Source organism: Netta rufina, assembly GCF_964035555.1.
Source record: "Netta rufina genome assembly, chromosome: 3".
NCBI classification, from domain to species: domain Eukaryota; kingdom Metazoa; phylum Chordata; class Aves; order Anseriformes; family Anatidae; genus Netta; species Netta rufina.
The window spans coordinates 49,600,740-49,613,885 of record NC_140125.1 but is presented as its reverse complement, the minus strand read 5'-3'; the positions used below and the strand labels follow the sequence as shown (position 1 = coordinate 49,613,885).

The window sequence follows — 13,146 nt, the reverse complement described above, 5'->3', positions numbered from 1 at the left end:
TTTTAAAACAACTGCGTGGTGCCTAAAGCTAGATAAAATGTTTCCTGACACCATCTGTGGCCAAGCAGGCCTATAGAACTGCGTGAATGCACCACTTCACAATTGCTTTGCTAGGGAATACAAAGAGATTACTACACTAGAGCAGGTGAATGCCTTTGGAGAAATGGCACTCGTGACATCCCAATCTGTCTTTGAAAGCAGCATCCAGAAGGAACAAGACAAATTAAACTTTTTCCTGAAAAGGAAGTATTTCCAAGACCTCTTCCATACTATTGAACAATACCTAACACATGAAAACATCTACAAATATACACTTTTAAAAACAGAAGTCCTCATTCTTAAGAGCTTGAGATGCCTGTGCTGCTTCTTACTCAGGTTTTTCCATTGACATCACTCCAAGAAACACTTCAACAACGATAACCACATGACAGGTCATAAAGTAGCAAGCAGTGTAAAGAATCAGCTTCAAAAAGCTTGAAAATCTGACACGAAAAATCTGATTTGCAAGATGAAATCTGAAGCTTTCAGGGCATTACTATACATAAAATTATGAAAAAAACACATTTACTACACATAAGTATTACACTCTGCATTTCAGGTATGCATACTTGAATACCTAAGAGCTCTGCTTCAGTAAAAGCAATCAAAATTTTCTTCCTTCACCCTACACAGCAACTTACCATGTTCTCCTGGAAGAACTGGAGATGTGTATTATCTGATGCTACACAACTCTAAAGCACACCCTGCACGTTAATTCACAACAATTTGCACAATTCTGATATGTTTAGAATTGATATGAATGATTTTCATAAGTACTTGGGTAAACATGGTAATATCTTACCGCAATAGTTCCATCGCACCTTTGGGACTGGCAGACACCTGTTATTCTGTTTGGAATCAGTACATCATCCCAGCAAGATGGGCCCTGCAAAAGAAAACAGAAAATATAAAGGTTTTAATCTACTTAATACATAAATGCATAAAAGTTGGTTTTGTTCCTCTCTTCCTACTCCCGCTTCTTTTTTAGAGTTTTGCTAACAGTTTTACTAAATGAATGCTGAAAAAGTACAATCAAATCACATGAGAATATCCATAAGAAAAGCTCAATAATTAACGTATATAGTTCCTCCATTCCAAGTTCAACATTGTGAACAGGAGGCAACACAGTGTGTTTTCTCAGTTTAAGACTGAGACTAACTCAGTTATGATTAAAAGGCTACAAAGATTCATCTTCTGATTCAACACAGCTAGTCTACAGCTGACTGTGGGCAAAAAGGAAAAAAGAGTTGAAGATTGAAATCAGAAATACTGGAACATAAAAATAGGTTAAGTAGTTTTTCTATATTTGCTGTTTAAGTAACAGTTCACTCCTAAGTACACTAAAAACAAAGAAAACACGAAACATAAAACAACTAAGACAGTATCAATAATTAAAATATGTATTACTCTTAATACTCAGAGCATTTTGAACCAAAACATCACAAAATATTCAAAATTTACTTATATCCTGAAGTGGTGAATGGGAAGATGGCATTTCTGAATTCCTTCTATATTTCTTTCCTAATAATCATTTAAATGTGATGATTTATTAATTAAAATTTTCCGATCTTTACTAAACACTCAGGTAGCATTTCAGTGGAATTGACTGTCATAGCTCCTAGGTATCATTCCTGAATGGTAACAGTTACCTCAAAATTCATCGTGTATATATACAACTATATTTACTTTGTGCATATCACTTAATATTAGCATGCATTTAATTCCATCTGCTACTTCACTGACTAGTAATTGAGTGTCCTAAGAATCTTTCAGCATGCCTTCACTCATGCCATCATTTTTAATTCTACTGAACTATTTATTATGTAAAAGCATCATCACCATACAATACACCATTTAATTCAAGCCATTTAATAAATATCATGAACACTGTTCGTTTCTGCATAGACCATTGCAGAACATCATTGGTCACCAACCTCCCCTGTGAATAGTGATCATCATCTCTCTCCTTTCTTTCCTCTCAGAAAATTGCCTTACAGGCAAGAACCTTATGGCAGTTTAGTCTCCTTAAAGCCAATAATTATGGAACTATGTAAATGTCTTTTAGAAATCCAAGTACCTTACCTAACTATTCTCTCATTCACTCTAACTTATACCTCAGAGAACTCTCAAGAAGAATGCTGTAAAGTCATGACCAATCCTTAAAAAAAGTCCTAAGCTCTCCCTGATATGGTATATTTATCTGTTCATTGACTTTTCACTTTAGCATATTTTCTATTCTGTTCAGAATGGACTTTAGACTTTACAGCCCAGACTTGCTGGATTGGTCCTGAAACTTTTCTCTTCTTTTAAAGACCAGTCACATAATGCACCTTCCAGTCTTATGGAATCAGGATGATTTTGTGAGAGAGGTTGTGAACTCTGTTTCAAGTTTTGCTATTTCATACCAAGTCCTTCAGAACTCAAGCACTAATTCTGACATGTTTTCCTTCCATTTGTTCCATAAGGAATTCTTACCAACGCTCATATTTCAGATAAGCCCTGTGACCAATACCTAAAGAGGTTTCTAAATGGTACTGCCCAGTTTCTTCCATGGATGAACAAGCTAAATAACTAATCCTCTATGAATGCATCTCTTGTATAGCAATCATATGTTGGTCTCGTACACTTTCTGCTGCTGTTATACTTTAAGAGGACTGAGTAAGTTTTTCTGTTGTTTGCAACTTTAACCTTTTTTTTCCAACTGCATAATTGCAGTCTTATGTTTACTTATGTTTAAGGTGCCTTTTTTTTTTTTTACTTCTGTAATTACTCCTAATCTTTCTGAAAGATGCCCCTGCGACTCTAATAACCCCCCTCCTTTTTTCTTTAATCTTACAATTCAGTCACATAAGCTTCCTTTCAGTTCTCCTTAAATTTCTGTGCACATGACCTTTAATTCTAGCATCGTGTCCATGCCTCCTAGAATACTTAGCTCCTTTTAGCTGTTATGTAGCTTCCTTTAAAAAATATATTAAACATAATACTAGTAGCTTTCTCAGATTCCAGGACGATTCTGAATGTATATACGTTATGGTCACTGTTAAAGAACAGATCTTCATTACTGAGATTATAAATAAGGTCTGCTGCATAACCTTCTCTTGCAGGTTCTGTCCATAAGACAGCCTGACAGCACCTAAAAGCTTACTCTTGGGAACACAGCCTGATGTGATACTTACCTAATTTTCATGGAAGCAATTGAAGTAGCTCACTATCATTGTTTTTCGTGCACTTTTAAGTTTGATTTTCTCAGCATGTTAGACTATCATCATCTGGTCAAGTGGCTGCTAATGGGAGTCTTACATTTTTCCTTCTCAGGCATACAATTTTATTCCCTAAGAACATTGTTTCTCAATGGCTTGTCAAAGATAAAGACAACTAATAAGTCAATCTCTCTTTAACATCTACCCTTCTACCTTCATATTCACATTTGTTAGTATGCATTTATTAAAACAGGTATTTTTCCTATTTAGTGTGTTTGTATCTCTCTGGATAATCCTCATGTAATTTATGTACTCAGGAAGAGGGTACTAGAGAGAAGTGGCAAGAAGGAAAGGTGCTTTATAAAATTATTTTAAACATACACAGACCCTGAAGCACCAACACTTTATCTGATCCTTTTAATAAGATCAACAGTAAATTATCCCATTACTTCATCCCTTGTCATTAACCCTTTATTCTGCTTTCACCTGCATGATTGATATGAGACTTTCAAAGTCAATGGTGCTAGGCCAATACATGCAAGAAAGAGTCACGAGATTGCTACACAATAAGAAAATTTCAGTCTCATGAGTAAAAGCAATTCTGTTAGATATATGTTATCAGCTATGGTACTGATTAGTTGATTGCAGAAGTAGAAAGTATTTCAAGCCAGACTTTTTTTAAAAAACAGTTACTAATCCTTTATCTTCACTAGAGTTATTTCAAAAGAAGGCTTCCCAAATATTCAATAGTTCTCAGGTCTGGGTCCATAATCAGAAAAAAAAATCTAAGAAGGCATAGTAATTCTTAAACAAAAAAGAACATGCGCAGAAGATCATTTGTAAAGTTGATATTCCAGAAAAGTGCCTATTTCAAATTGATTTGAGTGTGACTATATTGATTATGCCACAGTAGTATTAGAAACCAGCAGCTGATTTTCAAAATATAATCAAGAAATCATTCTTACAGAAACCAGAACAGAAAAGAACTCATGTAATAGTCACTCATTTGAGTTCAGCATCTACAAGTAGCATAGGATCAGGTTCAAATACACTTAATACAACAATATCCTTTTAATTACTGACAGTAACTACAATATAATGTGAGTTTTAGAGATAAGGTCCCATCTTGAAGGGAAAGCTAGCACGCTTTCCCACCATGTGGCATGGTGTGACCTTAGTCATCTCACACTCTGCAATAACTTCCTTTAGACACTTCTCGTGCATACCAAAGTTGTCTTCACAAGAAACAGCTCTCTGTTCAACAAGAGAAGGAACTAGCAGCACAGTCCCACAATATCAGCAGCCACTTAGCTGTTCACTCACACTGTAGACAGATTGATCAAGTAGCAGAAGTCTAAGAGGGACAAAGTATTTTTCCTTTGTGCCCAACTGTGAGAAGTGGGAGAAATATATACATGTATATAGGTATATAAGATACATATGCATATAATGCATTATGTATGTATTATATATACATAAAATAAAACAAATCTCCCTCCCCCCAAATCAATGCATTACTTTCCACATTCATAATAAGAGCAATTCTCCTTTCCCAGATATATGCTTGGGCTTCTTCCATGGTCATACTTTAAAATTAATGATAATGTAATACACTTCTAAAAGATTTAGCATGTTTGGGAATTTTAGTTTTCCACCTTCAAAAAACAGTGAAAGAGACATATGTCCTTGAAAAACACTGACTTCAAAGTGTTCATGTTTCTTTAGCAACAGCACTGCTAAATGTCATTGCTATAATTGTGCCAGAATAAAATTAGGAATTCTGGTGAGATAAGCACTTTAAAATGCAATTTTTGTGTTGCTCTTTCTCTAGTCTAAGAAAAGCCTGTCAACTGCGGACCAGCCAATCACTTGTGTTGTTGTAACGCCATGTGCTGCAGTGTTTGTAATTATTAGTTTACATTTATCAAGAACACACTGTGAGAAGAACAAAGCCTTCTGATTGCCAGGTTAAAGAAACTGCCCTTCTTGTATGCAGCCACGGAGAAAAGCTACGCATTAAAATGAATGTACCAGAGCAGACATTTTCTGGTATATAAAACAGGAAAATGGCAGAATAAATATAAATAGGAAGAACACCACTATATCATTGAATTAGGAAAAAGTAATGCCACATACAGTTGAATATTTACCATACAAGTGGGTATGGTAATTTTTATGCTTTGGAAGCGTGGTAGCTGTTCCTTCCTTTTTTGAGGTAGGAAAAAAAAAGACAAACAATCCCAAACCAACAGCAATAGCAAAACAGCAAATGGCATATCAAATTTCAACTTAAGCTCCTATGCAGTATATGAAGAACAGGGAGGACTGAGGTGTTTTTCCCTAAGTACAAGGGGAATACTGGAAGTCTATGCACATCCACCAGCATGCTGTACTCGTAGACTGCAGAGTAGATAGTACATTGTACTCCCAGTGTACTTTCCATCCAGTGGCCAAGATCTGACTTTGGCTGAAATTCATTTAGACTTCTACAATACAATGATCACTTAAAAAAAAAAAATCTCTGTGAAGAGAAGTAGTTTTAGAGATCTCAAATGACAAATTATTCAAAATGTAGTTGCTGACTGAACTGTTGACCTGTGAAGTAAGGGAAAGGTCAGAAACAGAGGTCAGCAATAGAATCCAGTGATTCATCAAAGACTTTGAATCATTTAAAAGGCTGAAAACTATCCATGTATTTAATGCTTTGTATTTTCCCTGCTTTATATTCTCCCCTTGTGAACAATATGCAGCAGAATATCATTAAAACACATCTTTGTACCTGCTAATACCTACACGAGAGACATAAATCATTAAAATGTTGAGCAAATGACCCAACCAAGGGACAAGTATTAATGCAGAAGGATTTTCAAAAGAATGTAAGAAATTCTAGGTACTTGAGAGGGTTTGAAATCAGCATATAAGTCACTGAAAAAGTGCTAAATCTAATGCGAGTCATGCAAGCACTCAGACTCTTCTGCAAAATAATGGTTATTAACCTGTCTAACTGAGAGTATTTGAAGAGTTAACTCTTGTATGATGCCCCCTCAGCATGAGCTTAGTATCTTATGACAATAAGACAAGAGTGCTCTTCAGTATGCGAGGATCATTTAAAAAAAAAAAAAAAACACACCTGGCTTCCTTTTTTGCTGTTCCATAACACAGGAATAAGCACTGAATTTCCACTTTTAACTGCCTCCAGTGCCAGTATGGAAGGAAAACACTGGCTCCCAGAGAACAACAATTGGGAAATACCCTGACAACAAACAGGCATACAGAGACACAGCTTAATACATACATAAATACTACATGAACAGCAATGGATCCCACCTACTATCACAAACCTAACATCTTAGCAGAGATGACAATTTTTTTAGCTGTTGTTTTCTTTTGCTCTTCTCAGCGTCAAAGAAGAGGTCAATTCCTGGAGGCTCACCAGTGTCTCAGGACCAATGGGAAGGCTGGAGAAGGGTTAGCTGGTGGAACAGCCCCAAGGAACTGAAAAAATCCTGAGTATGTCAAAGGAAAGAAAGAACTTTTTCTTGAACAGAAAACAGTTTCAAGCCTGATTACCACTGGTAAAAAAGTGTTCTCAGTATCCCTAACCTAGAACAGGATTTGTTCTTCAAGCTCCACACTTCCTATTCAATTGACACTGACAAATGCTAGATTGTTTGTTCTATGCACAGTACATGATGACACATTTAAGTAAGATCTTCCATTCTATTAATGCAATAATGGAGACGACAAATGAAGACTGTTAGATAAACCTGTTAAGAATTCATGAAACATATCAGTATAACTTAAGAGCTATCTGATCATCTTTTCAAGCACTTATGAGGAATAACCTCACTACTATGTGAATGATACTCAATTAGACCCAGAAGAAAAGTCAGTCACATGATGTGTTTCTAATAGTAAACAGATTTACTACTGAATAGATGTGAGATCTCCAGTCTACTTGAATCATAACATTTATGTAGAACTCCATGTTCCAGAATTCCTTATATCTTGATGATTACGAATACAATTAGACTATGTTTATTAGATGCTTGCTAGATTTCTACTGAATACTCAGACGTCATATAGATGTTACTTATTCTCAAGTAAAATTCCATGAATAGTAGTACTTGGATTTACACAAAATGCATTTCTTAAAATTCCTGAAGCACAGTCTAACAGCATCCATCAGCAGAGATGGAAGACAATAATAAATTTTATAAATATTGCACAGTGCTTGCTAGCCTTTTACAGATGTTTTACTTAAAATACTTGAAAAATTATTACCTTACGTAATCTATTGCAGGTAAAAGCTACCAGACTGGCAACTTTTATGACCAAAATTCTCTCCTTAGCCACAAACCTCATTACAGAGGCTGAAGTAATTAAATACCCACAGTTTACACAGATCTTCAAAGGCTGCTCCTAGTAACGAGAGGAATTAGCATTCTGAACTACTAATATTTTGACTTTTCCTCTGAAAGGGATACTAGCTGACTAGGACACGGGTAGCAGGATATATGGATGTGATAGGCCATTTGTTTAACAGTGAAGCTCTTTTCTCCTGCACATCACACTTCAATACATACTACCGTGAGTGATGTAAGTTCTCATGTCCCACCAAAGCAGCGGAGAGAGTGCCTCCCACTGCACATTTCACTGGAGGTAAAGCTCACCCATATACCAATGACTGACTCTGATGTGGCATCTACTGTGTTGCATACTATATGGGAAAGAAAAGACTACCAAATGAGACCTAGGGCTAGTTTTAATGAGGTTTGCAGAAAAGGAGTAGGAAGACTATAATTAACTACTTAGTCTACACAGCACATTTTAGAAAAAAGAAAATCTTTTAGTTATTATTGATTTTGGATGCTAGATCAATAAAGCACATGGATAGCTTTATTCATATGAGAAATAATGCTGAAGTAGAGTTAATCACATGTTTTGAGTCTTTGCAAGATTGTACCTACTTGTTTGATTTATACTGGTATCTTAGAGATTAAATTCCTTGCAAAGTGCCCAGCCTAATTAGTAAATTGACAGTTTTATATCAATAGTTATAACTCTTCCAAAATGAAGTAGCTGACAATTTGCTGAACTGTATGAAGTTGTGCAATTAGGAAGACTTCCTGCGTGACAGTTATTTCAAATCAAATATAAGAGAATCACATATCTAACTGGAAATGCAGGAAAACTGTAATGAAATATTTTCTATTGTTATTTAATTGATAGTTACTTTCTTTCTAATCACAGGTATCACTTTTAAAAAAAGAGATTTTAGTGTGTTCGCAGATTTTCTTAAAAATTCTGGTCTTTATTCTTTCATATTGTATTCTGGGACATATCTGCAAGAGTAACTCCACTGTTCTCAAGTAAATGAGCAAGGGCTCATACAAAGACATTGAAGATAAAGGTTGTTCATAGTAATCTCTATATCAATAGCATTTTAAAACTGCTGCCATGTTGCTAGCTCAAACATTTTTTTTCTGTAATATAGGCAAAAAATGATTCAAAAGGCTACTTCTGGACTGTTATTTTTTGTAGGCCTTCCCCACCAAAAAGGGGCAAAAAGAACTAGAAAAATTCAAATACAACTGCATGTGAGAAACTGAACTGGAAGAGTCCTGCTTGACTGCCTGAGGAACATAGAGAGACAGTAGTCTAGAAAGAAAGATACAACTTTACGAAAAAAGAAATGGATAAAAAATACTATTCAAATTAGAAGTTATTAGCCTGATGGATTATCTATAAATGCAAAACACATAATTTGTGGTTCCTCCCCACAAATTGCTTTATCAAGACTGAAGGAAGAAAACAACCAGAGAAAATACTTGAAACTCTCGCAATGCATCTACTGTGTCGGTTGAAGTTATATCGTTAAAATGATGTATGTATTTAGGTGTTTAGTGTTAACACTAACAGACCCTACTGAAGATTGTTAATCCAGGAGCAAAATAAAAGTAACAAACATCAGACCCCAGTAGCTTCAGTTGGTCTTGCTGCCATAGGGACAATTCAAGCACCTTCCTGAAGAAACCAGATGACTATGAGCCAAAGGACATGAGAAGATGTGAGAAGAAAAGTCACAGCCTCAAAGACATGCCTCCTTTGGACCAGGTTCTGAGCTTACCTTACCTGAGCAGGAGAGGGCTCCTGTTTTTAGAGCTTCAATTATCTACATTAAAACAGTCACTGGCAAATTAATGCCAATTAGATTAGTGTAAAGACTGTTTTTGAAATCCATCCAAAATACTGCTCATGTTCCCTCCCTTTTTCACCCTGAAGTCACACTTACAAAGCTGTAAGCAGACTAACTGTGCATTCAAAATTAATTCACACCTCGGGTTTTTCCAAAATGGTAGCTGTTGGCACCACATGGATATCACTTTCCAGGGTGGGCTGTGAGGAGGAGCTCCAGGAAGAGGCCTCATCCCCAGGCACCACCAGGGCCTGGCTATGGGAGGCAGCCTCCCAGGGCCCCTGCTCATTGGCCAGGGCTCCCCCTCAGCTCAGTGCAAGGGCCACAGGCTTAGCACAAGTTAAAAAACAATCACATAATGATGAAGTATTCCTTATCATATAAGCGTCACCAGCTGTTGTGCAGGTTGTTGGCCAGATTGATCCAGCCCACTGAGGCTGCCCACAGCTTCCCAGGAGCTGCTCTCCCCAAGCCTGAGAGCTCTGAGGGGACATCAGCTATCTGGAGGCAAGGCGCCTCTGGTATCTCACTGAGAATCTTCAAGTCTTCCAGTCTCTACAAAACTGGGCAGTTAGGTTAAAACTCTTTAATGTCTCTAAACGATATTGGATATATATTTGAAGTTTAGTATGGAAAGGTGTTGGTGATTCTATAATCCACAATAAAGAGGGAGACATTGAGCTTCTTCATTAAGCAAACTATTTCATATCAGATTAGGTAGAAGATACTTTCTTTGTGAAAGTTCATTCATTTTGGAGTTGCAATTAAAACATGATGTCAAACAGAATTTCATCTCACAATTTTAAGTATTTCTGTAGAGCTGCAGAAGATCTGACTAGTCCTGCAATTCAAAGACTTATAAATTATGCCTGCATGGGAAATACATGAATTGAATAAAGCAGTACACAAAAACACATTAAATCTAAATTAATTCCACATACAGACCCCAAAGTACAATTAGTGATTTCCTAATAATGCCTATTAGACACCTTGCAACACAAATTCACTTGAGTTGCAATTGAACAAAAATAATAAATGAAAGAGATAAAAAACACAAGGTTCATGAATAGTCTATAGTAATAATTTGATTCAGATATGGTAACTGCATGTCACCATTTAAATTTAAATATTTTTCCTTAAGGATTTTAAGACCTTTTAACTGATAGATGAAGTTAGAACAGTCCCATGTAGACAATACTGCAAGCCCTCAGCTCATCCATTGACTTTAATAGCTCACCATTAGACAATACTTCTAAAGACTACAGTGAGATCTACTCAGGCTCTGGTAGTTCTCTATTGAGAGGATACTGCCCTCCTTCAGTATGCATCCCTGACATTCCCTTTCATTCTCTGTGCTAAGATCTACAGTGCCTTATTTCCTCTGCTTTTAAATTGTCTGAAGGGTCTTCTGCCTGTTCCTTTTGCCCACACTCAGAGAAGGCTTGATAATTTAATGAAAGGGAAAAATAAGGCAAAAAAATGCTAATGGATTCTAAGAAGAAATTTCTCAACTAATCAACACAAAGGTCTAAAGCAGAAAGGCCACAGGCAAGACAACTTCTAGGTGATCAAGTAAATTTTTGAGTTACTATAGTTATATAAACTGTAAAAATCAAGATTACACACTGCAGTACCTCTAGAAAATAGATTGCTCTATAATCCATTTTTGATTTTACACATAATCAAAAACCCTGAAAGACAAAACATTACCATTTCCAGCAACAGTATCTCAAATGTTCCAAAAGGAAGATAATAGGATATCAAAAGTTTTTTAAAAGCTAAAGAACAAACTACACATATGTTAAAGCCTAGTATTGCCGCCTTTGCTGATTTTTCCAAGTGCTGTTGTTGTAAACTTCACATACCCACACATGAACGCATTTTTATTTTAAATGTACAGAAATGCAGAAAATCCTGCATTAGGTGGATTATTCAGATTTATTCAAGATTCATTTAAGGTTATGTTTTGAACATCCTTTATTTTGTTGAAGATGAAAAAAGTACAATCCTGCTAACACACAAAAGAAATAAATTATGCTTCTTAAAGCATTCATGTAGTGTTAAAGAATTAAAGCTGTGCCAGGCAGGTCAGTAAAAGCTTCATGACAGATTGTGTGTGTCACACAAAAACCTCAGCTGGCAGGCAGGCATTTGAGCATACAAACACCAGTAAGAACAGCTAGTAAGACAGCCTGGGAAGAAATAAATAAAAATCAGGAAAAGAAAAAATGGGAAAAAATCAGGAAAAGAGACCAAGAAGTCCAACGAAAACAAAGCAGGAACTAGAAACATGGACAAGCAAGCACTCACATCTTTGCAATAGAACTGCCACATAACTGTTGCAGGACACAGAAGAGAGGGTCTCTTCTCACAGCAGCAAATTCCAAATCCAAGAGCCAATTTCAGATTAGAGTACCTGCAATTTATCTGAGCCTGAATCTGATCTATGCTAAATCCATTGAAGTAGACAAGTATTACACTAAGAGTAAAAATATTGACAAATTAGAGTTCTGTGCAATCACCAATTGTATGAAGTTTAACAAGAACAAATACCAGATTCTGCACCTAGGATGGGGCAACCCTGGCTGTATGGACAGGCTGGGGGAAAAGAAGCAGGAGAACAGCCCTGCAGAAAGAGATCTGGGGAATTTTGGTCAACAGCAAGTTGAACAGTAGTCAGCATGCCCTGGCAGTCAAGAGGATCAACCGTACCCTGGGATGCATCAAGCACAGCATTACTAGCTAGTCAAGAAAAGTGGCTGTCCCGCTCTGCACCAGTGTGGTCTTAGCTCAAATACTGTGTGCAGTTCTGGGAGCTTCAACATAAGAAGCACATAAAGCTATTATAGTGTCCAAAGGAGGGCTACAAAGGTGGTGCAGGGTCCAGAGAGTAAGACATAAAAGAAGCAGAGGTCATTGCATTTGTTCAGCCCAGAACAGAGGAAGCTGAAGAGAGGCCTCATGGTGGCCTGCAGCTTCCTCACAAGGGGAGCAGATCTTTGCCCCCCCCCCCTTTTTTTTTTTTCTCCTTTTTTTTTTTTTTTTGGCAGCAACAGGACCTGAGGGAATGGAACAAAGCTGTGTCAGTGGAGGCTCAGGTTGGATATTAGCAAAAGGTTCTTCACTGAGAGGGTGGTCAGGCACTGGAACAGGCCCCTAGTGCAGTTGTCACAGCCCCAAGTCTGGGGAGTTCAAGAAACATTTGGGCACTGCTGTCAGACATATGGCTTGATTTCCAGGTGGTCCTGTGCAGAGCCAGGAATTGGACTGCATGATCTTTGTGGGTCCATTCTGACTCCGTGTATTTTACAAAAAAAAAGTCCATTACCGTTTCCAGTAAAGTGACCTGTAGAAATCTGACATGCAAGCGAAGTTCAGCACCCTATCACATACATCAAGGCATTGCATATACAGGGAGGAGTACAACTGCATACAAAACAACCACTGAACACCACTACCAAATAATGAGATACATTCCTGCAATCTAGTATCAGACTCCCAGACTATCCCCAAAACAGTGTTTTGAAGACTGCAGCTGAAAGCCTTTTCTCCTCTTCCCCCAGATCCATGAACCTTGAATGGATTTATTTATTTTTTTGAAACCACACACTGGCACAGTTTAACCACCAGACTAGATAGAAAATGCCTTAACTCAATCTTTTATGACTTTTCAACTACATCACAAAAGAAGCGAGGAAACTCAGGCTA

At 37.0% G+C, this 13,146-nt stretch overlaps 1 protein-coding gene across 1 annotated transcript in view; it reads right to left on the bottom strand.

Moving 5' to 3' along the window:
- Window positions 1-13,146, bottom strand: part of PRKN (parkin RBR E3 ubiquitin protein ligase) — a gene marked incomplete at its 5' end in the record, with an annotated part of 618,384 nt that overhangs the window by 400,715 nt on the left and 204,523 nt on the right. The window contains one exon of the mRNA XM_084284418.1: window positions 842-925. Within this exon, the coding sequence (XP_084140544.1) occupies window positions 842-925 (84 nt within the window). The remainder of the gene's footprint in view (window positions 1-841; window positions 926-13,146) is intronic.